The sequence below is a fragment of the Salvelinus fontinalis genome, chromosome 5 (assembly GCF_029448725.1).
Source record: "Salvelinus fontinalis isolate EN_2023a chromosome 5, ASM2944872v1, whole genome shotgun sequence".
NCBI classification, from domain to species: domain Eukaryota; kingdom Metazoa; phylum Chordata; class Actinopteri; order Salmoniformes; family Salmonidae; genus Salvelinus; species Salvelinus fontinalis.
This window is the reverse complement of record NC_074669.1, coordinates 24,441,620-24,468,181: the sequence shown is the minus strand read 5'-3', so window position 1 is coordinate 24,468,181 and position 26,562 is coordinate 24,441,620. Positions and strand designations below refer to the sequence as shown.

Here is a 26,562-nt window from a genome sequence, read left to right as displayed (position 1 = left end):
GAAGCTATGTTGCACTTGGTGACCTCTGACTGTTTCATCCTAACATCGTTGGTGCCGACGTGGATAACAATATCTCTATACTCTCTACACTCGCCAGATTTAGCTTTAGCCAGCACCATCTTAAGATTAGCCTTAACGTCGGTAGCCCTGCCCCCTGGTAAACAGTGTATGATCGCTGGGTGATTCGTTTTAAGTCTAATACTGCGGGTAATGGAGTCGCCAATGACTAGGGTTTTCAATTTGTCAGAGCTAATGGTGGGAGCCTTCGGCGTCTCAGACCCCGTAACGGGAGGAGTAGAGACAAGAGAAGACTCAGACTCAGACTCCGACTCGCTACATAATGGGGAAAACCGGTTGAAAGTTTCTGTCGGCTGAATGAGCGACACCGGTTGAGCATTCCAACAGCATTTCCCTCCAGAAGCCATGAGAAAGTTGTCCGGCTGCGGGGACTGTGCGGGGGGATTTATACTAACGTTACTATCTGTACTTACTGGTGGCACAGACGCTGTTTCTTCCTTTCCTACACTGAAATTACCCTTGCCTAACGATTGCGTCTGAAGCTGGGCTTGCAGCACAGCTATTTTCGCCGTAAGGCGATCATTCTCCTGTATATTATGAGTACAGCGACTGCAATTAGAAGACATCATGTTAATGTTACTACTTAGCTTCGGCTGTTGAAGGTGTTGACGAACCATGTCCAGATAAAGCGTCCGGAGTGAAAAAGTTGAATGAGGGAAAAAAGTTGCGATGGAAAAACTAAAAATATAAACGGTAATTAAAAACAGAAACAAAACAAAAAACGTAAAGTTGTCAGCTAGCAAAGTAAAGTAAAGTTGGCAGCAAAACGCACAGCAACAAAACGCACAGCAACACGTCTGCAGATTCAACAGTGTAAGTAAGATTCAACATATGTAAGATTCAACATATGTAAGGGATAATCAACGAGGGACTATGCGTTCTATGGAAAATAATGAATGACGTGGAAGGTGTTTCACGACGCGCTAGTGGAACTGTCCTTCCAGGAGTGCGTGCTTAGGCCCCTCCTGTACTCCCTGTTCACCCGTGACTGCGTGGCCAAACACATCTCCAACACCATCATTAAGTTTGCTGACGACACAACAGTCGTAGGCTTGATCACTGACAACGATGAGACAGCCTGTAGGGAGGAGGTCAGAGACCTGGCAGTGTGGTGCCAGGACAACAACCTCTCCCTCATTGTGAGCAAGACAAAGGAGCTGATCGTGGACTACAGGAAAGGCGGGCCGAACACACCAAGACAGTTGTGAAGAGGGCACGACCAAACCTAATCCCCCTCAAGAGACTGAAAATATTTGGCATGTGTCCCCAGATCCTCAAAAAGTTTTAAGCTGCACCTCCGAGAGCATCCTGACCAGTTGCATCACTGCCTTTTATGACAACTGCTCGACATTTGACCGTAAGGCGCAACAGAGTGTAATGCGTATGGCCCAGTACATCACTGGGGCCAAGCTTCCTGCCATCCTATATACCTATATACTAGGCAGTGTCAGAGGAAGGCCCAAAAAATTGGCAAAGACTCCAGTCACCCAAGTCGTAGACTGTTCTCTCTACTACTGCATGGCAAGTGGTACCGGAGCGCCAAGTCCAGGACCAAAAGGCTCCTTAACAGCTTCTACCCCCAAGCCACAAGACTGCTGAACAATTAATCAAATGGCCACCCGGACTATTTACATTGACAACCCCCCGTACTGAAGAGCTCAGTGACTTTCAGTATCGCACCGTCTAAGGATGCTACCTTTCCAACAAGTCAGTTCATCAAATTTCTGACATGCTAGAGCTTCCACAGTCAACTGTAAGTACTGTTATTGTGAAGTCTAAACGGCTAGGAGCAACAACGGCTTAGCCGCGAAGTGGTAAGCGACACTAGCTCACAGAACGGGACCGCTTACAATTCGCCTTTTCCTTGGTTGCAACACTCACTACCGAGTTCCAAACTGCCTCTAGAAGCAACGTCAGAACAAGAACTGTTTGTCAGAGCTGTATGAAAAGGTTTTTATTGCCGAGCAGCGGCACACAAGCCTAAGATCACCATGTGCAATGCCTAGCGTTGCATAGAATTGTCACGCCCTGGCCTTAGAGAGCATTTTTATGTCACTATTTTGTCACAAGCCGGCTCATAGCCTGTGACAAAAATGAGGGGACACGAACAACAGGTATAGGCCAATTCAAAAGTGTTCTTTATTATTAAACAAACTATTAACTTAAACTAAGAAAAAGGAATGAGGTGTGGATGTATCATAATGTAAGGTGTATGTAAAGTGCATGGGTGCATGAATATGTGTGTGTGAACATGACTGAGTGAAAACTATGCAAAACTAAAAAGGAACAAACAAATCATGAGCATACCTGGAGGAGCAGAGAGAGAGAGAGAGCAAGAGAGACAGAGGTGATTAGTAAGCAGTTTTATACCCTGAGCCCAGGTGGCTCCAATCACTTAACGACCCTCCTCTGCCTGCAGGAGGAACCGCCCCCTGCACTGCAGAGGAGGAGCCGTTTGGTTTGGTCAGGGTGTGATTTGGGGTGGGCATTCTATGTTCTGTTTTCTAGGTTTGTGTATTTCTATTTTTAGGCCGGGTATGGTTCTCAATCAGGGACAGCTGTCCATCGTTGTCTCTGATTGGGAATCATACTTAGGCAGCCTTTTTCCCTTGTGTCATTGTGGGAAGTTGTCTTTGTTTGGGGTACTAAAGCCCTTGTAAGCTTCACGGTCGTTTCTTGTTTTGTTGTTTTGTTGGCGACATTTATTCAAATAAACGAAAATGTACGCTCACCACGCTGCACCTTGGTCTTCCTTTAACGATGGCCATGACAAGAGTGGTGTAAAGCTCGCCGCTATTGAACTCTGGAGCAGTGGAAATGCATTCGCTGGAGTGATGAATCACACTTCGCCATCTGGCAGTTCGACGGACAAATCTGAGTTTAGCATATGCCAGGAGAACGCTACCTGCCCGAATGCATAGCACCAACTGTAAAGTTTGGTGGAGAACAAATAATGGTCTGGTGTCGTTTTTCGTGGTTTGAGCTAGGCGCCTTAGGGAAATCTTAAAGCTACAGTGTAAAATGACATTCTAGAAGATTCTGTGCTTCCAACTTTATGGCAAAAGTTTGCAGAAAGCCTTTTCATGTTTCAGCATGACATGCACAAAGCGAGGTCCATACAGATTGGTTTGTCGAGATCAGTGTGGAAGAACTTTCCTGGCCTGTACAGAGCCCTGACCTCAACTCCATCGAACACCTTTGGGATGAATTAGAACGTCGACTGCAAGCCAGGTCTAATCCCCCAACATCAGTTTTTGATCTCACTAATATTTTTGATCTTACTATAAATATTTGACCTTTTATTAACTAGGCAAGTCAGTTAAGAACAAATTCTTATTTACAAAGACGGCCGAGTTCAGGTGCAGAATGACAGATTTTTACCTTGTCAGCTCGGGGATTTGATCTAGCAACCTTTCGGTTACTGGCCCAACACTCTACCTGCTGCCCCAATGGAATGGAACGAAGTCCCGCAGCAATGTTTCAACATCTAGTGGAAAGCCTTCCCAGAAGAGTGGAGGCTATTATAGCAGCAAAAGGGGGACCAACTCCATATTTTTGCTCCTGATTTTGGAATGAGATATTCGACTTTTGGCCATGTAGTGTACGTTTAATCTGTTTCTGATGTATCAATGGGAAATCATATCCCTCCTCTGCCAAAACCACCAATTTATATATTCCCTGGGGATTCATGAGGAAAATAATGAGTATTGATCTGTTTGGATCTGTACAACTTCTGATGGTTACTTTTACATAAGAGTAATTCTGAATTCTAGAGGCTTGATCATAGCATACAGGAAATGACAGTCACCTGGGAACTGCCTGCAAGGGCTGATCTGTTGTACACTGATATGGCCTGATCAACAGTTCCAAGCATGCTGCTAGATTAGTAGTAGTCTACCATCTTCAGGAAACCTGGAAACAGAGAGATAGCCTGAGTGCCAGTCTGTGCCAACTCCTTGTCACTTCTGGTCATGCCAAATGTTTGGCTTGACAATGACATCAATGGAGTTTGCAGGAGCCCAAACAGATCTGGGACCAGGCTAACAGAGAGACAGGTGCTTTATGTAAACTAGCTTTTCCACCAGTGACTCGAGGCTTTGTGATGACATTGTAGTCTGTAAGACAGAAACTCACCAGAGTCATGTGGGGCATAGTTCATTGTGGAATGGTTGTAATACAGCAATTGACAGTCATATCTCTCCTTCATTTCCTGCAATTAAAAAAGAGTGGTAACTCAGGTGTAAGTGAAGATATCATAATGGCTTATGGTTATTCACGTCCCTTTCTGTTAAGGCCTTGTCTCAAATGAATGCTTCTCTACATCTGAACTAAATTATTTCAGAATAATATGAGAGATGATGTAACTTTGCATAAGAAAATTGGATTTAAAATGCCAGACTCCTTACCTCAAATAGGTAGGCAACATTATTCTGTGCCACAACTAGACCTGTTGCTGCTGCCAGAGCATACCTCACCAGAGCCTCACCCCTTTAGGAAGAATAATCACACACACGCGCACACACAAACACACGCACACACCGTAACATCGGTAATTTGATTTGCCAAATCAAATTAATGTGAGTCAAATTGGACGGATGTTCTAGAGTCTATTTTGCTTCTCTCACCAGGGAGCCCTGGAGGTAGGCTTGGAGAGCCTCTCTGACCACATATCGCATGTAACCATTCTGCTCGCAAATCTGTTTTAGCGTGCTGGAGGACAGAGCAGATAATAAATGATACATGAAAAACCTAATTGAACCACCAAGGAGGTTCATCACATATCGAAATCAGCTAAGTATGGTTATTACATTATCATTACATCATTATTACCATGACCTACAATAACCTCAGTGATTAAAGGTTTTCTCTGGCATCAACTAACTCGTTACTCTTTAGAATCTAAGAAAATGTGTGGGACACTAACTGCTTCATCTGGGGATTCATAAGACATGTGTGCCTCAACAATAAGCAGGGTCATTCTCTCTCTACGCCACACTGTGACATGGCACTTATTCTTAGATATGCAAATACCCAAGACCTGTCCTTGCATTAGCTCTTGTCATTGAGTCAGATGACACTTTGCTGCAGGCTACCCTCCGGTGCAGTGGACCAAACAGGAGCTCTCTTCACTCACTGAGTGGATAAAATACTAATATCACAGCCCTCTTTGTGTCCTGGGAGACCCTGTCCAGGTTTCCTGTGGACAGGTACCAGGCTGCCTCCACCGCCCCGACCACGTGGCCATTCAGGGAGGAGTACAGAGAGTACAGGAAACACACCGATTATTAGACCTTTCATAAATCTGTCAAAGGTTTTCAACTTAAAACTCAAGTTGATTTTAAAAATGAGCTGTGGTCCTACCTCATTCCTCTCTGAGTGGTTTGGGTTCTTTCCATTTGAAGTCCCCTATTTGCATAGGACATGATGCTTACCTAAAGTAATAAGATAGAGTAGTCATACATGGTTGAAGAATCCTCCAGCTCCATGGCACTCTTAGCGTACCACTTAACTGCATTCCTTCCATCCTTAGAGACACCCTTTTCACCCCAGAACAGAAGCTTTGCTAGATGTTTCTGCATAAATGAAGAGTTATGTCATTTTCAAATTTATTCCTTTGGATCTTTCCTAACTTGACAGAGAAGACATTTCTAGCTACTGTAGTCTAGAACTAAAGCTAAATTATGTATAAGTCTTTTGATATAACTGTGATTCAACGTCTCCTCTGTCAGCTTGAAGTTTGAGAAACTGAAAGGCGTCACCTGTCTCAGGCTGTTCAGATGGTCCTCGTTGCTTATACGAATGTGCTATAGTTATAGATTGCTTGGAATAAGAAGAAATGAATGGTTAACGTTATACTCATCAAACACAGTATAACTAAAGTCCCTAATTTCTCTCTATAAACTCACTTGTTGTTCCAATACCATCCCTTGGTCAATAGTTGTCTATGCCCCAACAATGGAGTAGTAACCATACCCCATGTCAGTTTTTGTCAATTCCTTGTGTGTGTTTGTAGCCCAAATGCATGAGGGCTTAATGGTTGTCTCCCAGTACACTAATCAGACTGTAAATATGACCCTGAAATACACAGAGGTCATAAAAAGGTCATTCATGGGTCAGGGGTCACACATACAGCTGAGCATAGATGTGCCATTAGTAGCAGGTGACTGTTGTGTGGTCCTTACCTGCTGTTGGTCCACAGGGACCCCCAGGCCAGCCATGTGGATGGTAGCCAGTAACAGAGAGGCGTGGTGGTGGAGGTGGTAGCCAAAACAGGAGGATGTCTGGCTCAAATAACTTAGTTATTTGTCTGTTGTGACAGTAGGCTATTGCAGGAGGGGAGTTACATGCAGCTATTTAGGCAAGCAATACAGTATGTAGCCTACACAGCATAACAAACAAGCAAGACACGGATAGGCAAACAATAGCGATTGAATTTTCACGCAAATGACGGGGATCTGGGCCTGTTCCCGGGAAGCAGTATATCCTTCTCATCGGACTTGAGAAAGGAAAAAGATTCTTCCAGTTCGTGGTGAGTAATCGCTGTTCTGATGTCCAAAAGTTATTTTTGTCATAAGAGACGGTAGCAGCAACATTATGTACAGAATAAGTTCAGAAATAAGTTACAAACAACGCAAGAAAACTAACAAAATAACATAGTTGGTTAGGAGCACATACATACTGTATGTTGTTGCTGTAGTGTCCCTTGTGGGATTAATAAAGTGTATTCAATTCAATTGTATGGTACCTTAGAGCCTTGTATGGAGAAGTCTAGTCTGATCCATGTCCAGAGAGGCAGAGATGTATGGGCTATGAATGTCTGATCTCCCCTAGACACCACACACACCTGAATTAAGATCTCTCCTAAACAGCAGACATGATGACATGTCCTTTATTAAATCATAAGACATAATGTACATCTCCCATAATGCACGTTGATATCCAATCATACCACTACCTATCGCACAAGGACAGCTTCATCACATTCACAGCCTAGCATGGCATCATAAGTATCAAGTGAGAACAAAACTCTGACAAATACACAGTGACATCCTATCTGGTGAATCCACAACAAGCTGCCATGCTATGCCTCGCCTGGTTAGTGAGCTGCATTAGAGGAGTGTCATATTTACTGTTCTGATCAACGTGATGGAGGATCTTCTTGTCACACCACTGCACCAGATAGACCCACATAGACACTGTTACCCTGGGGAAAAAGAGATTAATGAGATCTTTCACATTCCATTTCCTGTGTCACTGTCACTGTTCCATGGCTGTCTCAGGGAGGAGATTGAATGAATTTGTGTCATTGTAAGCTGTGATTACATCTTAGATTATGCATCCATCCTTAAGCATCCATAAAACACACCCACCCACTGGTATCATCTTCAACATATGTTTTTTGCTGATCTTTCAAAGCATGTAGACAATAAAGTACATTTAAATGTGTACATTTGAGTCATTTAGCAGATGCTCTTATCCAGAGCGATTGGTAAAGAAGATGGCTCCGACAGACATGGCAACTCTGCTTCTAGCAACTTTGCAGTATCCATTTTTTTTGTGTTATTTTTTTTTTTAACACGCATTTCGCTACACCCCCAATAACATCTGCTAAATATGTGTATGGACCAATTAAATATGATTTGATTTACAATTAGTCCATTCACCTTAAGTTAGCTAGGTGGGACAACCACATATCACAGTCATAGCAAGTACATTTCTCCTACAAAAGTAGCTATCAGCAAAATCAGAGCTAGTAAGAGGAGAAAGGCTCAAATGAGTGTTAGTTTATCAAAGGCTTTTTTCTTTTTTTAACTGTACCATGTGGAAACTGATCTGTTAAGTGGAATCAAAAATGGAAGTGAAATGAGGTGTCAGCCTTGAAAAGAGACACAGATCTTAGCCTACTGTAACTGACCTAAGGGGGTTAATTGGAGTCAGAAACTTTGGATGGCAGATGCTATCATTTTCAAAGTGCTAGTTCATGGACTTTTTTAGTTGAACTTTAAATGAACCCACTGTGTAAGAGGCCACAAAACTGTATAATTAATTTGGCATTATACCGGTTATAACTATTCATGTTGTTGTGAGTCATTCCAGGTGACATTGTCATTACACAAGCAGAGAGCTTGTTGCCCACAAGATTACCCAAATTATCAGCTGTCATGACAATGTAAGGAAGTTTGTCATAAATGTAAATAAACTATACAATTTAGAGGGAAGTCAGATCCAAACCTGGGCTGCTCCACAGTGAGGAGGCGGGTTCTCTCAAGATCTATGTTGATGAAAGGGTGGATCTTGTAAATCACTTCAAAACTCTCTCCAGTGCTAACCAGGGCACCGATGACGTGGATGTCGATTAAGACAGCCCCCCGCACCTCTCTGATTCGGAGGGGTTGGATTAAATATAGAAGACACATTTCAGTTGAATGCATTCAGTTGTACAATTGACTAGGTATCCCCCCTTTCCCTTTACCATTGGGAATGTCAACATATCTACAGTGTCTACAAATCAATAAAAGGAAAACAAAACATTAGTATACACTACAACTATAAGGACTGAGGACACCATGTTTAACCAAATAATATGTCAGTGCTTATTTCCTGTCTCAATTCATGGTGAAAGAGAGCATCTATCTGTTTGGGTTGATCTGTGACCCACTAGAACCTTCTCTGGTAAGAGGGGAATAAGGCAACCTCAGAGTTACACACACAGATACTTTATTGACACACACACTGATAAAATGAACATGGAAAGGTAGTGGAATGGTAGTGGTTCTGAAACAGGAGAAACAGGTAATGAATGCACTGTACACAATACAATAACTTATAGCACAAGTAGAGAAACATGTTTTTTATAACAAGGGAAGGACTGTATGAAAATTTACATACTACCGGCACATATTACAACACAGCTATACACAAAGGCAGCATACAACAATAGTAAGAACAATATACAAATGGCACACAAATCACTTTGTGCACGCACAAGTTCAGAGATACCAGTCCAGCTGTTGTTGTGCAGGACAGAGATGAGCTTGCTGCTCTCTCTGTGACTGCGTGAAGGAAAAATAAAGATAACTGCCTTTGATTGGCTGATCCCACCATGTAATAAGGCCCCTGGCAACCATGACCCCTAGCAACCAATCGGTTTGGTTAGGACCAGAGGTGTGAAGGGCCAGTTTACGACCTTTAGCCTAGTCTGCTAGGCTCCAGAGGGGGTGGGGAGCCTACTGCAGGAGTTAGAAAGTTGCAGAGTTTGTGTCCCTGAGAGTGGGCTGTGAGATGGTGTGCAGAGAGCCTCTGGTAGGAAATTCATAACACATGGGAACCTTAAACTGTTCAAATTATAAGTGACAGCCAGGTGAGTTTAATTTAAACACACATAAACAAAACATGATTGGTTGATTTAGACATGGCCGGACTCATGTGGGCAATGGCGTACTCTGCCTCTGGTCAGCTGCCACCTCAGATCAGCCATCCACGAGGGACACCCAGGGTAAGTCTGACTGGACTCTTAGAGGGCGGTACTGCCTGGAGCACCTTGAATGACCTCACCAGGGACCCATGGTATGTGCTGTTGGTCCCATTGCATTTGTCTCTATTGCCTTGGTCGAGGTGGTCCAACCAGGCTCTAACAATCACATTACGGACGTCCAATGTGCGCCTGATGAAGAAGTCCTCTCTGTAGGCCATGTCTGGAGGGAATGTGATCTTCTGAATGTGTTCCATCTCCTCTTGAAGACCCGGACTCCTGTCTTGGTTTGTGTGGGTATTATCTTTACATGGGTATTATCTTTTATCAAATCAAGAGAAATAATGAGTAAAGCCTCAGGACTTTTCCTCACTTAGTATAACTTGTTTGTAAGATTCGTTCTGAGATGCCTCTGGCACTGGTGACTAGCAGTGTGTGGCTGGAATATAATCTATTTTATTAGAATTTTAAACACTGGTAAGACGCATATGCATTCAGATTTAAATTGATGAACTGTGCCAGAAGCATAGTGGGCCTAGTATGGTATCCACATATTAAACATCATATGTTGAACAAATATCATATTTTAAACGAGCTCCATTTAATGAGCAGGAGCTTAATGTGACATTTGTGGAAATACTGTAAGTTGTGAGGAAAATAAAGTGATGTGTGGAGGCAGCCTGTAAACATAATGATAGGAATAGTTGTAATACACACACTAGACAAATATTTACACACGTTTGCAACTTATTTAAATAGACTACCCAGAAATTGTTTGCATTCTTCAAGTTTAAAATTGCCTATGGACTAATCACTCTACCGCATTTGAATTATATAAGATAGTCAATCATTTGTATTTCTTCCAAGCAAGAACAAAATAACAACAGTGATAGCATATCCACAAGGGTTCCAACTTTTAAAAACGTTCATTTTCAAGAGTGCACTTCATGCAATGCTTGACATTCTGTCTTCCCGAATTTGTTCCAGGACTGAATCGAATGCTATTGAATTCACAATCAATTCGGGGTTAGAATTCATTGAACTTAAAATAATGTGAGATTTTTTTGTCCAAATGCAGCTGTCTGTAGCCTTGTCTCTACTCATCAGTTCAGTGGCTCATAACAGGTGGAGTTATGCGGTGCCACCTGTTCTGCAAATCTATAGTAGTATATGCAGTGCCAGGTAGGCTACCTGACTTTTACTTTTGCAGAGAACACCTGGGCAGAGAGCAACATTTGCATATTCATAGAAATAATCATAGAAATAAAATGAAAAGAATGGGCTTGGAAGCTCTAACCCTGGCAATTTGACTGGTACACTCATGGGCAAACTCACAATGGCTGCCTGGCATTGTGATGCAACAATACAATCAATTTTCTATGAACTAATGCTGGATTGCCATGGTAATGTAGAAAGTGAATTCAAATTATGCAAACTGATGGGGCTCATGCAATGGAATGTATTTTTTATAATGTCAGTTGAGTTGACGCAACAAATCACAGCACAGATTGAAAGGTACACTTCCTGCTTTTACTTCCTGTCATAGGTACACTCAAAATAGCTGCCAGTCCATTATGCAATCATTGACTTAAATGGAGACGCCTTTTCTATTCATTACATTTTTATGGAATGATTGCTATAGTCTGGTTGCCTGGCTACCCAATCACAACCCTCTGACCAAACGCCACGCTCACTAATGTTTCCTGTATGGTGCCAAAAAAAAAGTCTAAAGAGGATCCTTGGCAAAGGTGGTCAAGAACCTCTGTGTTCTTCGGACGTTCCGACTCGGAAGTCACCCAATGACTGTATGTGAATAGTAGTCAGGGGAGAATGACAGCCACCTCTCATTGAAGCCATGAGGTTCAAGGCCAACCGCTGTACTGCAGGAATTGTTTGCAGAAAACAGGATCCCCTATTATAGTGAATGGAAAAATGGCAATCTTCGTGTAAATAAATATATGTTTTGAAGTCAATCATGGTACCAATAATTGTTTCAATTACACCAGATGTATGTCCTTGAACTGACTATTTTAAAATCGCACACAGAAGAAGTTAAGGATAATTTAGTTGCTAACGGCAACCTGAAGTACAGTGTTGGCCTTCAACTTCAGCTACTCAATGAGGGGGCAGCACTGATCTAGCCTGCAACTAAATTGCCCTAATAACGTCTTCTGTGTGCCATTTTAAAATAATCAGTTCAAGGACATACATCGTTCTTGAACTTCATGGCTTCAATGAGGGGGCAGTTGTTCTCCCCTGGAAGTCACCTCATTGAAGTTGAACTTTAAAATGGTTAAAGTAAGGGGGTTTGGTAAGGGTTATGGTAAAGTTTAGGGTTTAGGCAAGGGAATTTCCCAAGGATTCCAGATAGCACTAACCCAGCAAATTTAAATTCAGGATGAGTCATCAGGCAAATAGTCTACCTCTGTACACAGGCCAATGTGCATCCTACTTTTTAAACACAGGTGTGCATGTTTTTGGCTCACCAATAGGGGGATAGACTGAACTACAGACACAATCTAATTTCATAAATCTAAATCAACACAAGTACAATCAGCATACCAATATGATTTATGAGACAGATATCATGTTCAGGCACAGTTTTTGATGACTGCCGTGGTTTACTCCATATTTAATGCATCCCGGTAATGAGGTAACGTAATGCTATTGATATCACGCTACGTGTTTAGACAATACAACTGAGGGATCATTTACTGTATAAAAATCATACTTTTTATTACAATTAGATCAGTGCATCCCCACTCTCAGAGACAAACAGACCTCGACTGACTCTCAAAAACTAAAAACATTAGAATCAATAATTGACATTGGAGAGGAAATAAATAATCAATAAATAAGTAATTTGACATATTAACGGACCCATTTTTTTCAATGGCATTACAGGATCTGTATGGTTTCAAGGACTCTTTTCTTGCCTCCAGATGAAATTTTCAGCGTCACTTCAAATAGACCAGGAAAACACCTCCTTGCATTTTGGGAAGAGAACCAGAGATACAACAAGCAGTGACTTGTCGTGGAGCTACAGTTGAAGCCCACTGCATCTTTATATTGATACCTAAGTGAAAGCCCCATACAGTTTGGCCAAATCAACCCAAACATTGCACCAAACCTCATCACGTCTGCCGACTGTGCCCCCTGGAGAAGGATTCTGACTCAGGAACTCCGGCTCTACCACCTTCGCCACGCCAGGAGACTGTCCACAGCTGGTGCTGCCAAGCTGCTAAACCACATGATGGACCCGTTAAGGGCACTGAGCTGTGTGTGGCGGCCACTCTGTGTGGCTGTGATGGAAGAGAGGTGGAGACACGTCCTCTTGAGCATGGCAGCAGAGGGATGGTTCAGGAGAAAAGATCAATGATGGGGAGTGAAACAGATGATCAGGCAAAGACAACTGCAAGTGAACCAATCTCTCAAGCAGAGGGACAGGATAAGAGGCAGTGCCTCTCACCAGCCATGAGTGGGCAGCACTGTTCACGTTTCGCATTGTTAATGTCAAGTGCACAAGTACAGTGAAATGTCTGCTGGAGGTAGAGGTAGGCAGGTGCTGTCTGGCCCGAGCCTGTAATATGTCTGCAGTGATGGGACACGGCTGCAGGGAAAGCTGTTCTATGCCTACTCTGTGCTGGATGGAGGGTTGCGATGGGGGCTGGAGGAACTCTTCTCACTGGACAGGGAGGCTGTGTACAGGGCCACACATAGAGACGTAATCTCTGGTAACTTTGTGGATGTGTATCATGTCACCTCACATGGGTGAACTTGCACGGACAGAGAAGAGCTGAGAGAGGAGTATTACAGAGAGAAGGAGAGAGAAAGAGTGAAGGTAAAGGAGAGGAGGGATAGAGAGGGGGAAAAGGATGAGGAGATCGGTAGTTAGGGTTATAAAGAAGGCTAGTATGAGGAGAGAGAAGCTTAGCAGAAGAAAGAAAATAATAAATGTATGAGCCAATAATTGCAGCCTTTTAGAGTATTACTGAAATGAAATGTTAGCCTACATTAATGTTAATAATTTTTATAAACATCAGAGGGCATGTTTTAATTGACTTTAAAACCTAGTGGACCCGCTTGAAAGCACGAGACTCCCCTCTGTTCATAATAACAACATTATTCACATTATGTAACCTAGGAAATCACATTTTTGACTTTGATTTCTAAATCAAGTACTTGTATCTAATCTGTCTCGGACAACAGTGACAGAGTTAAGAAAATATTGTATTTCTGAGAAGTCATCAGATTGATAATGTCAGAGAATTGATAAGAAGTCTCTGGACTAGAAGCTTCAATGCAAGATGTCCCTGGACTGCAGAAAGAAAATTAGGCTACAACCTGGTCCTCAGATGTCCCTGGACTGCAGAGCAGAAGCTGGGCCACATCCTGGTCCTAAACTTGCGTCTGCCCCCTTCCCCCTCATCAAAGAGACAAACACGGGGAGTCTGCAGTAAAGCTGAAGGATCTCACTTGGGGTCAGCTCAGGTTGCATGAGGATGAGCAGGCCTTCTCCATATCGTAACACATGCTGGAGGCTTGGCACTTGTCACTGGGCCCTGTCATAGAGGAAAACATGGGAAGTCTGTGGTAAGGCTCATAGAGGTTGTCAAGGAAGCTCACCTCTGGGGTTGGCTCATCTCCCTTGTCCATATCTCTCCACATGCTGGAGGCTCAGCGCTGGCGATGGGGTGAAGGAGGCGCTATCTGCCAGGGGAAGTAAATCCAGGACGTTTCTGCTGGGTACGCCGGCTCATCAAAGGACATCCATGGTTCCTTGGAGTAGTAGGGTTGAGACTTCCAAGACTCAACAGAGTCAGCAGCAGACAGGTAATCTCTGAAACTTTCCTGATATTTGTCTTTGACATCTTTGTTTGCAGTTATCTGTCTTTTACTGTATGTGCATGGACTACATCTTGTGTGTGGAGCAACTACACATAAAAAAGCTGTATCACCACAAGAATGTTGCACTCACACCTTTCCTCTTCATAGTGAAAATTGGAAATTAAGTTATTGGAATGACAAGTTTCTCATCTTTAGAAAATTAGACCTATGCAGCATAATTGCCAGAGACCAACACTGCTTTTATGACATTAGAATTGTGATGGAATTCATTGTTTAAGTATAGTGAGGGAGGGGGTGGGGGAAATACATTGAAGTGACTATGGGTAAATCACACTGTGTCCAGACAGAGATCTTTAGTAATTGAAAAACGACATGTATTTATCTCAGAGCAGGCGGTTCTCACAGCGAAAGAGAGGCTATCTCCCCCTACAGACTCCAAACCCAACTCTGTTTCATACAAACCACTGGCGAAGCCACAACGCTTGCGACCAGTCGCACAAATAATAATAAATGTATTTTGTAGGCTAACACTGCATCATTGTGAATCATCACATTTTTAAGAGTGTTTCTTTATCATAGGTAAACAAATGTTTACATAAGCCCATAGTGAACTTTTGTAATCGATATTGCGAAGTCGATAATGAACTATTGGGGGGCCATCTCGAAGAAAACTGAACGAGGTGCAAAACTGCAAATCTGTGACGCATTTCCTTTACCGGGAAAACTGTTTTGATAACAACGGAAGTGGTATTTTCATCATTCTTATTTAAAGATGGCTCTTGCTAATGTGTTGCAGAGTGAGTCAGTAGACTTTTCAAACTATGGTCGCAAGCGGCGTGGCTTCGCCAGTGGTTTGTATGAAACAGAGTTGGGTTTGGAGTCTGTAGGGGGAGATAGCCTCTCTTTCGCTGTGAGAACCGCCTGCTCTGACGAAGATGGGCCAGAAAGAAAGATAGAATTCCTTCATGGCACAACCACATTAGCTTTCAAAGTAAGTGTAACGTTACTCGCTAACAAATATGGTGGATAAATGAAGACGTCCCACTGAGGCCGTTTACCATTGGAAAATAAGACATCAGTTAAGGTCGGCTTAATGGGTGGTTTAGGCACCAACGCATTAGCGGCTGGTCTGCTTAGTTCAGTTCGTTTACTGTACATAAACCAGAAAGAATGAGGGAGTGGGATGACTCGCTTCGTCTTTAAACCGTTTGCACGATATGCTAGCTAACAAGTAACCATTGTTTGAGTGCAATTAATTGCGCGCTCACATAACGTTACAACTGGATTCCCCGTTGGCTAGCCATTTAGATCTTTTGTATGGGCCATTCATCCAGGCTGTATCACAACCGGCCGTGATTGGGATTCCCATAGGACGGAGCACAATTGGCCCAGCGGTGGCCGGTGTAGGCCGTCATTGTAAATAAGAATTTGTTCTTAACTGACTTGCATAGTTAAATAAAGGTTGAATGTACATTTTTTTTGTTGCAGAATATTAAATGCATAGTTCCAAAACTAAGTATTGCCGTACCAACGTGATGTGCATTCCATAACAAGCGCCTCTCACCTGTGCTAACTCTTGCTGGTCAACTGTGTACGCAATCACGTTACCAGTGACCTATAACCCTGCGTAAGTGTCCTTACGCAACTGAAGATATAAACAACACAATAAATGAGCACATAAGCAGGCAAAAATGACTGCTTCATGCCAATGGCCATTTTAGCTAGTCAGATAGGCTACTTCTTGTTTAAACTTAGCTAGTTAGCTAACATTAAAGAGTTGCTAGGCTCTGTCGCAGCCGGCCGCAACCGGGAGGTCCGTGGGGCGATGCACAATTGGCATAGCGTTGTCCGGGTTAGGGAGGGTTTGGCCGGTAGGGATATCCTTGTCTCAGTATGTAAAATGTAATAAAAAGGTATGCACTCTACCGTAAGTCGCTCTGGATAAGAGCGTCTGCTAAATGACTAAAATGTAAATGTAAAATGTAATGACATCTGAAATAATCAAGTCTAGGGTTATATAGGCCTAGCTATTACCCCTTGGCTAGCCATTGTCTAACTTCTGCCTCCATGTCCTTTTCCCCTCAGTTCCAGCATGGTGTGATCGTGGCGGTGGACTCCAGGGCCACAGCAGGCGCCTACATCGCCTCCCAGACAGTGAAGAAGGTGATAGAGATCAACCCCTACCTGTTGGGCACAATGGCTGGAGGGGCTGCTGACTGCAGCTTCTGGGAGCGCCTGCTGGCCCGCCAGTGCCGCGTCTACGAGCTCCGCAACAAGGAGCGCATCTCTGTGGCAGCTGCCTCCAAGCTACTGGCCAACATGGTGTACCAGTACAAAGGCATGGGCCTCAGCATGGGAACCATGGTGTGTGGCTGGGATAAGACTGGACCAGGTATGGATGTGATATGATGCTGTCTAACTGGTGTCAATGTGCTAGTTTAGCAGTAAAGCTTCTTTCACTGTCCCTAGCCTCTTACTGGGCTCGAACTAGTGATTCTCTGCTTCGCAAACACGTGCTAGCCAGTTGCATTGCCAAAAAGCTGGCAATTCGGCGACCCGAGTGTAGATATTTGAAGCTGTGGAGTAGAGGTCGACCGATTAATTGGAATGGACGATTAATTAGGGACGATTTCAAGTTTTCATAACAATCGGAAATTGGTCATTTAGGATTCCGATTTTGCAGAATAATTATTATTATTATTTTTTTATTTTTTTTTACACCTTTATTTAACTAGGCAAGTCAGTTAAGAACACATTCTTATTTTCAATGACAGTCTAGGAACGGTGGGTTAACTGCCTTGTTCAGGGGCAGAACAACAGATTTTTACCTTGTCCACTCAGGGATTTAATCTTGCAACCTTACGGTTAACTAGTCCAACGCTCTAACCACCTGCCTCACGAGGAGCCCGCCTGTTACGCGAATGCAGTAAGAAGCCAAGGTAAGTTGCTAGCTAGCATTAAACTTATCTTATAAAAAACAATCAATCATAATCCCTAGTTATAACTACACATGGTTGATGATATTACTAGTTTATCTAGTGTGTCCTACGTTGCATATAATCAATGCAGTGCGCATTCGCGAAAAAGGACTGTCGTTGCTCCAACGTGTACCTAACCATAAACATCAATGCCTTTCTTAAAATCAATACACAGAAGTATATATTTTTAAACCTGCATATTTAGCTAAAGGAAATCCAGGTTAGCAGGCAATATTAACCAGGTGAAATTGTGTCACTTCTCTTGCATTCATTGCACGCAGAGTCAGGGTATATGCAACAGTTTGGCCCGTCTGGCTCATTGCGAACTAATTTGCCAGAATTTTACGTAATTATGACATAACATTGAAGGTTGTGCAATGTAACAGGAATATTTAGACTGATGGATGCCACCCGTTAGATAAAATACGGAGCGGTTCCGTATTTCACTGAAAGAATAAATGTTTTGTTTTCGAGATAATAGTTTCCGGATTCGACCATATTAATGATCTAAGGCTCGTATTTCTGTGTGTTATTATGTTATAATTAAGTCTGATTTGATAGAGCAGTCTGACTGAGCGATGGTGGGCACCAGCAGGCTCGTAAGCATTCATTCAAACAGCACTTTTGTGCGTTTTGCAAGCAGCTCTGCTGTTTATGAATTCAAGCCTATCAACTCCCGAGATTAGGCTGGTGTAACCAATATGAAATGGCTAGCTAGTTAGCGGGGTGCGCGCTAATAGCGTTTCAAACGTCACTCGCTCTGAGACTTGGAGTAGTTGTTCCCCTTGCTCTGCATGGGTAACGCTGCTTCGAGGGTGGCTGTTGTCGATGTGTTCCTGGTTCGAGCCCAGGTAGCGGTGAGGAGAGGGATGGAAGCTATACTGTTACACTGGCAATACTAAAGTGCCTATAAGAACATCCAATAGTCAAAGGTATATGAAATACAAATCGTATAGAGAGAAATAGTCCTATAATTCCTATAATAACTACAACCTAAAACTTCTTACCTGGGAATATTGAAGGCTCATGTTAAAAGGAACCACCAGCTTTCATGTGTTCTCATGTTCTGAGCAAGGAACTTAAACGTTAGCTTTCTTACATGGCACATATTGCACTTTTACTTTCTTCTCCAACACTTTGTTTTTGCATTATTTACACCAAATTGAACATGTTTCATTATTTATTTGAGGCGAAATTGATTTTATTGATGTATTATATTAAGTTAAAATAAGTGTTCATTCAGTATTGTTGTAATTGTCATTGTTACAAATACATTTTAAAAAATCGCCCGGTTAATCGGTATCGGCTTTTTTGGTCCTCCAATAATCGGTATCGGCGTTGGAAAATCATAATCGGTCGACCTCTACTGTGGAGTGAGCTTATAGTACGCATAGCCGCGGGAAGTAGTTTGGGGATGCTGGGATGTTTTGGTGGGGGGTGTGATGCAGAAATATTTTTTCTTAACCCGCGCTGAAGATGTCTTTATCAGTCTGCTAATATAGGACTAGTAAAGACCCAGTGTACTACTTTATCAGTCTGCTAATACAGGACTAGTAAAGGCCCAGTGCACTACTTTATCAGTCTGCTAATATAGGACTAGTAAAGGACCAGTGCACTACTTTTGTGATCATTTTTATAACTGAATTTATTTGAATTTGAGTGTTAACCAGCATTTGTAACTTCAATCTGATAATTTCCTGTACAAAACAGTTAATCTGATAATACTTGTGAAATATAAAAAATACTTTGTTTTCCAGTTTCTTGAAATACTTTGCAAATGCAACTTATTTCTATGTGTAAACTGAAATGGTCCATTCATTCCTTTAACATTTTAGTAGATGTTCTTATTCAGAACAATTTACAGTAGTGAGTTCATACATTTTTATACTTTTTTGCATTTTTATACTTTTTTTTGTGGGTTCAATTCCCACAACCCTAGCGTTGCAAGCGCCATGCTCTACCAACTGAGCCAAATCATCACAAACCACTTAACTGTATCGTAATCTCTGATGTAAGAAGTGAAATTGTAGGAACAGGCTAGGGTTTATTACTTTGTGACTACCCTACTTTGCATACTGCTAGTGGCAAAACATTTTAGCGCCCCCCCTCGTGACAGCGAAGATTTAAAATAAAAAAATGTTTTAAAGTTCATTTCTTGCAATTCTACTCATTTTGCCATGGGGCGGAGAGAAATTATCTGTTTTGGATACATGATCTGAATACAAATGATCTGGTTACAAATATTTGCAGTTTTTTTTTATATGATAACTGATGATAAATGTGACCCACCCCGGTCTGTAATTCGACCACACTTACTACAAGTTTAAGTAGACTAACTTACCAATCTAAAACAAATGCTGACGTGCTAATTGAGGGACTGCTGATGCACAACCACATTTCCAAATTGGACCTTGTGTATTCTATTATTCTAACTCTTCAACAGCAAGTTGAGACCTCGAGTGATTTTTTTTTTTTTTTATGTAAAAAAAATAAATAATAATTGTAAGTTGGGGGCCCATCTCTGACCTAGGCTATTACCCCTCCCCAAACAGACAGTTTCCACACTGACAATATGCAATAACATTAGTTTGATAAAGACAGAGCACATTTTCATCAGAATCATTAAACCTAGGTCTACTCACCAAACTTATGTCATGGCCATACTTCAATGTAGGATTGTTAATCCATTTAGAAAATTCCTAGGAACTGACATAATACAATAAACCGAATGTCTGTATATTGAAAAGAAGGCAGATTTTAGTTTGTAACCCTGAAAAATGTCTTTCAACTTGCCAAATTGCGCCCCGTTCCAAATGATCACTCTTTGAGAATAACTGTTCCAGACGCGATAAGCCAATCACTTCGCACTCTTCTGTTCTATTCTGTTACATCATATTTTCTTACCATAAAATATGTGTCTTGACTGTGATAAGGGCTCGGGAAATAAGAGCATCTTGTCTGCTTAAAATTAACGAAACACGGCTATGCCATTGCACAGCCATAGGCTTCTAATCAAGTGCCACACTGTTGAGGTTACTACCTTTTTTGAAGATTGGAGATATAATATAACCAGTTGATATTAGTTTCAATTAATTAATCTTAAACGGCACTTGTTTTTTTATTGACTGGGGGGGGGGGGTATGATGCAATTAGGATTTGTTATCTGTAATGGTTATAAATTAGGTATTGTTGCACACTGTTGGCACATTAACTAACATATTCCTCTCAATTGTACATTTTTAGCTTGACTCGTTATAACTACTTACATCTGCTCCCCTCGTAATGTTTTGTCAACCATATTTGTTGAAGAAAGCCACCAGGGGCGGGTGGCTCGCATCAAATTCGTCATTGGAACCACTCGATATGATTGGTCATATAAAAACCTTGGGACCCAAATGCATAATGAGTGCTCTAACTCCCCCTTGTGGTGATCTGGAGCAATGAAGCTGTGATGCTGGGTACTTCTAAGTCCCACGGTGTAAACTCGCAACTTTTAAAGGAGGAACCACTGTAGATAAATGTGCACATTTTTTCTAGTGTGGCCCTCATTCTAAAAATAGCTATATTTTTTTTGATTTGATGAGTCAAGTACTTGGAAAAAAATAATGTGAGTACACCATATACTCCATGCTGATATACTGTCCCTAGTCTCTATCAGATCATGCTGTCCTAGACTGCAAAATTAGATAACTATGGATCTGAATTTTGAATTGCACACGTGAGCCACATAAAGATTGCAGTAGCCTAAATGTCATATTTCCCATGAGTTACGAATGTATGGCACATCCTTCCCCTTAAAAAGGAGAGGTGCCTTTCCTCCCTATCACGCTGCATATTAAAGTTGTTGTGGCTAAAGAGTGCAGTATAGACTACAATAATAAGAGACGGGACACACCATAACGACCACAACATCAGCCGCATGTCTCTCTCGTCGCGATGTGTTTTGTCCTATATTTTTATTTTTAACCCCAGCCCTCGCACGAGGTCTTTTGGTAGGCCGTCATTGTAAATAAGAATTTGTTCTTAACTGACTTGCGTAGTTAAATAAGTTAATAAAATTGTAATTTAATTTCCCGGTGATTCTACATGTTTAATTGCCACCGTCCGTTAACACTCAGCCGGTGATATACCACACACGGCCGTTGGAACAAAAAATGCCAAGCATGTGCAAAGCTGTCATCAAGGCAAAGGGTCGCTTTTTGAAGATTCTAAAATATATTTTGATTTGTTTAACACTTTTTTGCTTACTACATGATTCCAAGTAGCAACCAGGAACCAATACATAAAGTCAGTTAGGAAAGCAAAGGCTAGCTTTTTCAAACAGAAATTTGCATCCTGTAGCTTTAACTCCCAAAAGTTCTGGAACACTGTAGAGTCCATGGAGAATAAGAGCACCTCCTCCCAGGCTAGGAAAAACTGTCACCACCGATAAATCCACGATAATCGAGAATTTCAATAAGCATTTCTCTACGGCTGGCCATGCTTTTCTTCTGGCTACCCCAACTCTGGCCAACAGCTCTGCACCCCCCGCAGCTACTTGCCCAAGCCTCCCCAGCTTCTCCACCCAAATCCAGATAGTAGATGTTCTGAAAGAGCTGCAAAACCTGGACCCGTACAAATTAGCTGGGCTAGACAATCTAGACCCTCTCTTTCTAAAATAATCCGCTGCCATTGTCACAACCCCTATTACTAGTCTGTTCAACCTCTCTTTCGTATCGTCCAAAATTCCTAAAGATTGGAAAGCTGCCACGGTCATCCCCCTCTTCAAAGGGGGTGACACTCTAGACCCAAATTGTTACAGACCTATATCTATCCTGCCCTGTCTTTCTAAGGTCTTCGAAAGCCAAGTTAATAAACAGATCACTGATCATTTCGAATCTCACCGTACCATCTCCACTGTGCAATCCGGTTTCCGAGCTGGTCATGGGTGCACCTCAGCCACGCTCAAGGTACTAAACGATATCATAACCGCCATCGATTAAAAAAACAGTACTGTGCAGCCGTCTTCATCGACCTGGCCAAGGCTTTCGACTCTGTCAATCACTGTATTCTTATCGGCAGACTCAACAGCCTTGGTTTCTCAAATGACTGCCTTGGTTTCTCAAATAACTGCCTCGCCTGGTTCACCAACTACTTCTCAGAGTTCAGTGTTTCAAATCGGAGGGCCTGTTGTCCGGACCTCTGGCAGTCTCTATGGGGGTACCACAGGGTTCAGTTCTCGGGCCGACTCTTTTCTCTGTATATATCAATGATGTCGCTCTTGCTGTTGGTGATTCCTTGATCCACCTCTATACAGACGACACCATTCTGTATAAATCTGGCCCTTTGGGCATTGTGTTAACAAATGAGCTTGCCCGCACCCGCCCGCCCGACTCGGGACGGTTTTGACTTAGAATATGTGGACAACTACAAATACCTAGGTGTCTGGCTAGAATGTTAAACTCTCCTTCCAGATTCATATTAAGCATCTCCAATTCAAAATTAAATCTAGAATCGGCTTCCTATTTCGCAACAAGGCCTCCTTCACTCACGCTGCCAAACATACCCTCGTAAAACTGACTATCCTACCGATCCATGACTTTGGCGATGTCATTTACCAAATAGCCTCCAACACTCTACTCAGACTGCATCCAGTTTGCTATCAGTGCCATCCGTTTTGTCACCAAAGACCCATATACCACCCACCACTGTGACCTGTATGCTCTCGTCGGCTGGCCCTCGCTACATATTCATTGCCAGACCCACTGGCTCCAGGTCATCTATAAGTCTTTGCTAGGTAAAGCCCCGCCTTATCTCAGCTCGCTGGTCACCATAACACCCACCCGTAGCATGCGCTCCAGCAGGTATATCTCACTGGTCATCCCCAAAGCCAACAGCTCCTTTGGCCACCTTTCCTTCCAGTTCTATGCTGCCAATGACTGGAACGAATTGCAAAAATCGCTGAAGTTGGAGACATATCTTCTTCACTAACTTTAAGCATCAGCTATCTGAGCACCTTACCGATTGGTGTACATAGCCCTTCCAACCAACTACCTACCTCATCCCCATATTGTTTCTATTTACTTTTTTGCTCTTTAGCACACCAGTATTTCTACTTGCACATCATCATCTGCACATCTATCACTCCAGTGTTAATTTGCTAAATTGTAATTACTTCGCTACTATGGCCTATTTATTGCCTTACCTTCTTACTACATTTGCACACACTGTATAGATTTTTTTGTTGTTCTTGACTGTACTTTTGTTTTTCCCATGTGTAACTCTGTTGTTTTGTCGCACTACTTAGCTTTACCTTGGCCATGTCGCAGTTGTAAATGAGAACTTGTTCTCAACTAGCCTACCTGGTGAAATAAAAAAAGATTTGCTATTTCATAGTTTTGATGTCATTATTATTCTACAATGTAGAAAATAGTAAAAATAAAGAAAAACCCATGAATATGTGTTCTAAAACTTTGGACCGGTAGTGTATATATATTTTTAATGTGTATAAAAACAAAATATGCTTCTTTAGGGGTTCATACACAATAACATATTTTTTTATTGTCACGTTATACATTTAATTCTTTGCATATATTTTACCATTTGCTCACACCTTGTGCTCACGTTGCTCTGCTTCCTAAAATAAGGTCCCTCCCCCAATTTATATCATACCAACTTTTGCACCTCATTGAATTGGGTACAGCCATTATTGTCATGTGTAGGAATACAAACAAAAATATATTGAGGGGTGTGAGGGGCAAATGTTTTTCTGTTGCCTGGGGGCAACGATGTACAGTAGTAGAGGGTTAACATTTCACCTTCTAACGCCTTCCAGGCCTCTACTACGTGGACTCTGAGGGGAACCGTGTCTGCGGGGACCTGTTTGCTGTGGGATCTGGCTCTATGTATGCGTATGGCATCGTGGACAGCGGTCTGAAGCAGAAGGACCTGACTGTGGAGGAGGCCTGTGATCTGGGCCGCAGGGCCATCTACCAGGCCACTTACCGCGACGCCTACAGTGGAGGACAGGTCAACCTGTACCATGTACACAGTGAGGGCTGGAACAGGGTGTCCCAGTCAGATGTCTTAATGCTGCACCAACAGTACCAGGCAGAGAAGGTATAGGAGGGGGAGGGGTAAAGAATGATAGCCAGAGGGACCATTCAGTTTATAAAAAAGTGTTTACACACATTCGAACTTGGCACAGTATCTGGTCTATTGAAAAATGACCTTTTTTAAAGAATATAAGTAACCTTGCTGTCACTACATGTTCTTTACTGTGCCTGGGATAAAGGGGTGTTCCTTCTGTTAACCAGTGGATTTGCTGACTTAACTCAGATTTCTTTCCTTTTGACTGCTCTAAAGTTTTCAATAAATGTTCTCATTCATTCTCATCTTTCTAACGTGTGCCTTTTTATTGGTAGCAGTGAATTGAACAGACCAGTAATCATTTACAGATCCCATTATTGCCATGAAGGATTAAGGCAAAGGAGATGCACTACATGACCAAAAGTATGTGGACACCTGCTTGTCGAACATCTCATTCCAATCATGGGCATTAATATGGAGTTTGTCCCCCTTTTGCTGCTATAACAGCCTCCACTCTTCTGGGAAGGCTTTCCACTAGATGTTGGGACATTGCTGCGGGGACTTGCTTCCATTCAGCCACATGCATTAGTGAGGTCGGGCACTGATGTTGGTCGATTAGGACTGGCTCGTAGTCAGCGTTCCAATTCAGCCCAAAGGTGTTCAATGGGGTTGAGGTCAGGTCTCCGTGCAGGCCTGTCAAGTTCTTTCACACCGAACTCAACAAACTATTTCTGTATGGAGCTCGCTTTATGCACGGGGGCATTGTCATGCTGAAACAGGAAAGGGACTTCCCCAAACTGTTGCCACAAGGTTGGAAGCACAGAATTGTTTAGAATGTCATTGTACACTGTAGCGTTAAGATTTCCCTTCACTGGAACTAAAGAGCCTATCCCGAACCATGAAAACAAGCCCAGACCATTATTCCTCCTCCACCATAACTATACAGTTGGCACTATGCATTGGGGCAGGTAGAGTTCTCCTGGCATCCGCCAAACCCAGATTCGTCCGTTGGACTGCCAGATGGTGAAGCATCCCACTGTTGACGTTGAGACTGGTGTTTTGCGGGTACTATTTAATGAAGCTGCCAGTTGAGGACTTGGGAGGCTTTTGTTTCTCAAACTAGACACTATTGTACTTGTCCTCTTGCTCAGTTGTGCACCGGGGCCTCCCACTCTTTCTATTCTGGTTAAAGCCAGTTTGCGCCAGTTTGGGAGTAGTACACAGCGTTGTATGAGATCTTCAGTTTCTTGACAATTTCTCGCATGGAATAGCCTTCATTTCCCAGAACAAGAAAAGGCATGAGTTTCAGAAGAAAGTTATTTGTTTCTGACCATTTTGAGCCTGTAATTGAACCCACAAATGCTGATGCTCCAGATACTCAACTAGTCTAAAGAAGGCCAGTTTTATTGATTCTTTAATCAAAACAACAGTTTTCACCTGTGCTAACATAATTGCAGAAGGGTTTTCTGATGATCAATTACCTAATCCAAGTTTATCATTTTAAAAGGCTAACACAAAGTGCCATTGGAACACAGAAGTGATGGTTGCTGATAATGGGCTTCTGTACGCCTAATGTAGATATTCCATAAAATAATCTGCTGTTTCCAGCTACAATAGTCATTTACAACGTTAACAATGTCTACACTGTATTTCTGATCAATTTTATGTTATTTTAATAGACAAATAATGTGCTTTCCTTTAAAAAACAAGGACATTTCTAAGCAACGCCAAACTTTTGAACAGTAGTGTATATATTTTTCGTTCAGTGAAACAGCCATAGTGCAACTCTCCCTTTTCAAGGCTGAATTAATGTACCAGGAGAAGTAAGGTTCAGTACACATACCAGACATAACAATTACAGCCACCAGGGGTTCCATGCACTTGGGAAATTGTGCAGACTTGCTGAAACAGTTTTCCCCCTGTGTACACATGTCATGGTTTACTACCACATTAGTATAGGTCTAATATATGTATTCAGTTTTACTCAACTCAGCATATTCCTTTGTCACTCTTTCAACAGCTATTGAAGAAAGAGACAATTGAAGAGTAACTGACAGGGAGAGGACTACTGCTGAGCATTCTTATTTAAGAGTGCAAGGCTGCAAGCTGACAGACTAT

At 42.3% G+C, this 26,562-nt stretch overlaps 1 protein-coding gene and 2 pseudogenes across 1 annotated transcript; 2 read left to right on the top strand and 1 right to left on the bottom strand.

Moving 5' to 3' along the window:
* Positions 1 to 2,125: 2,125 nt before the first annotated feature.
* Positions 2,126 to 14,989, bottom strand: LOC129854858 (protein sel-1 homolog 3-like; annotated as a pseudogene).
* On the top strand, positions 12,199 to 13,376 carry LOC129854857 (proteasome subunit beta type-8-like; annotated as a pseudogene).
* A 93-nt stretch (positions 14,990 to 15,082) lies between the features above and the next one.
* LOC129855363 (proteasome subunit beta type-5-like) lies at positions 15,083 to 24,749 on the top strand. Its single transcript, XM_055922934.1, has 3 exons — positions 15,083 to 15,389; positions 16,484 to 16,790; positions 24,191 to 24,749. The coding sequence occupies exons 1-3, from the start codon at positions 15,171 to 15,173 to the stop codon at positions 24,478 to 24,480; spliced, it is 816 nt and encodes a 271-aa protein (XP_055778909.1). The 5' UTR covers positions 15,083 to 15,170; the 3' UTR covers positions 24,481 to 24,749.
* Positions 24,750 to 26,562: the final 1,813 nt, after the last annotated feature.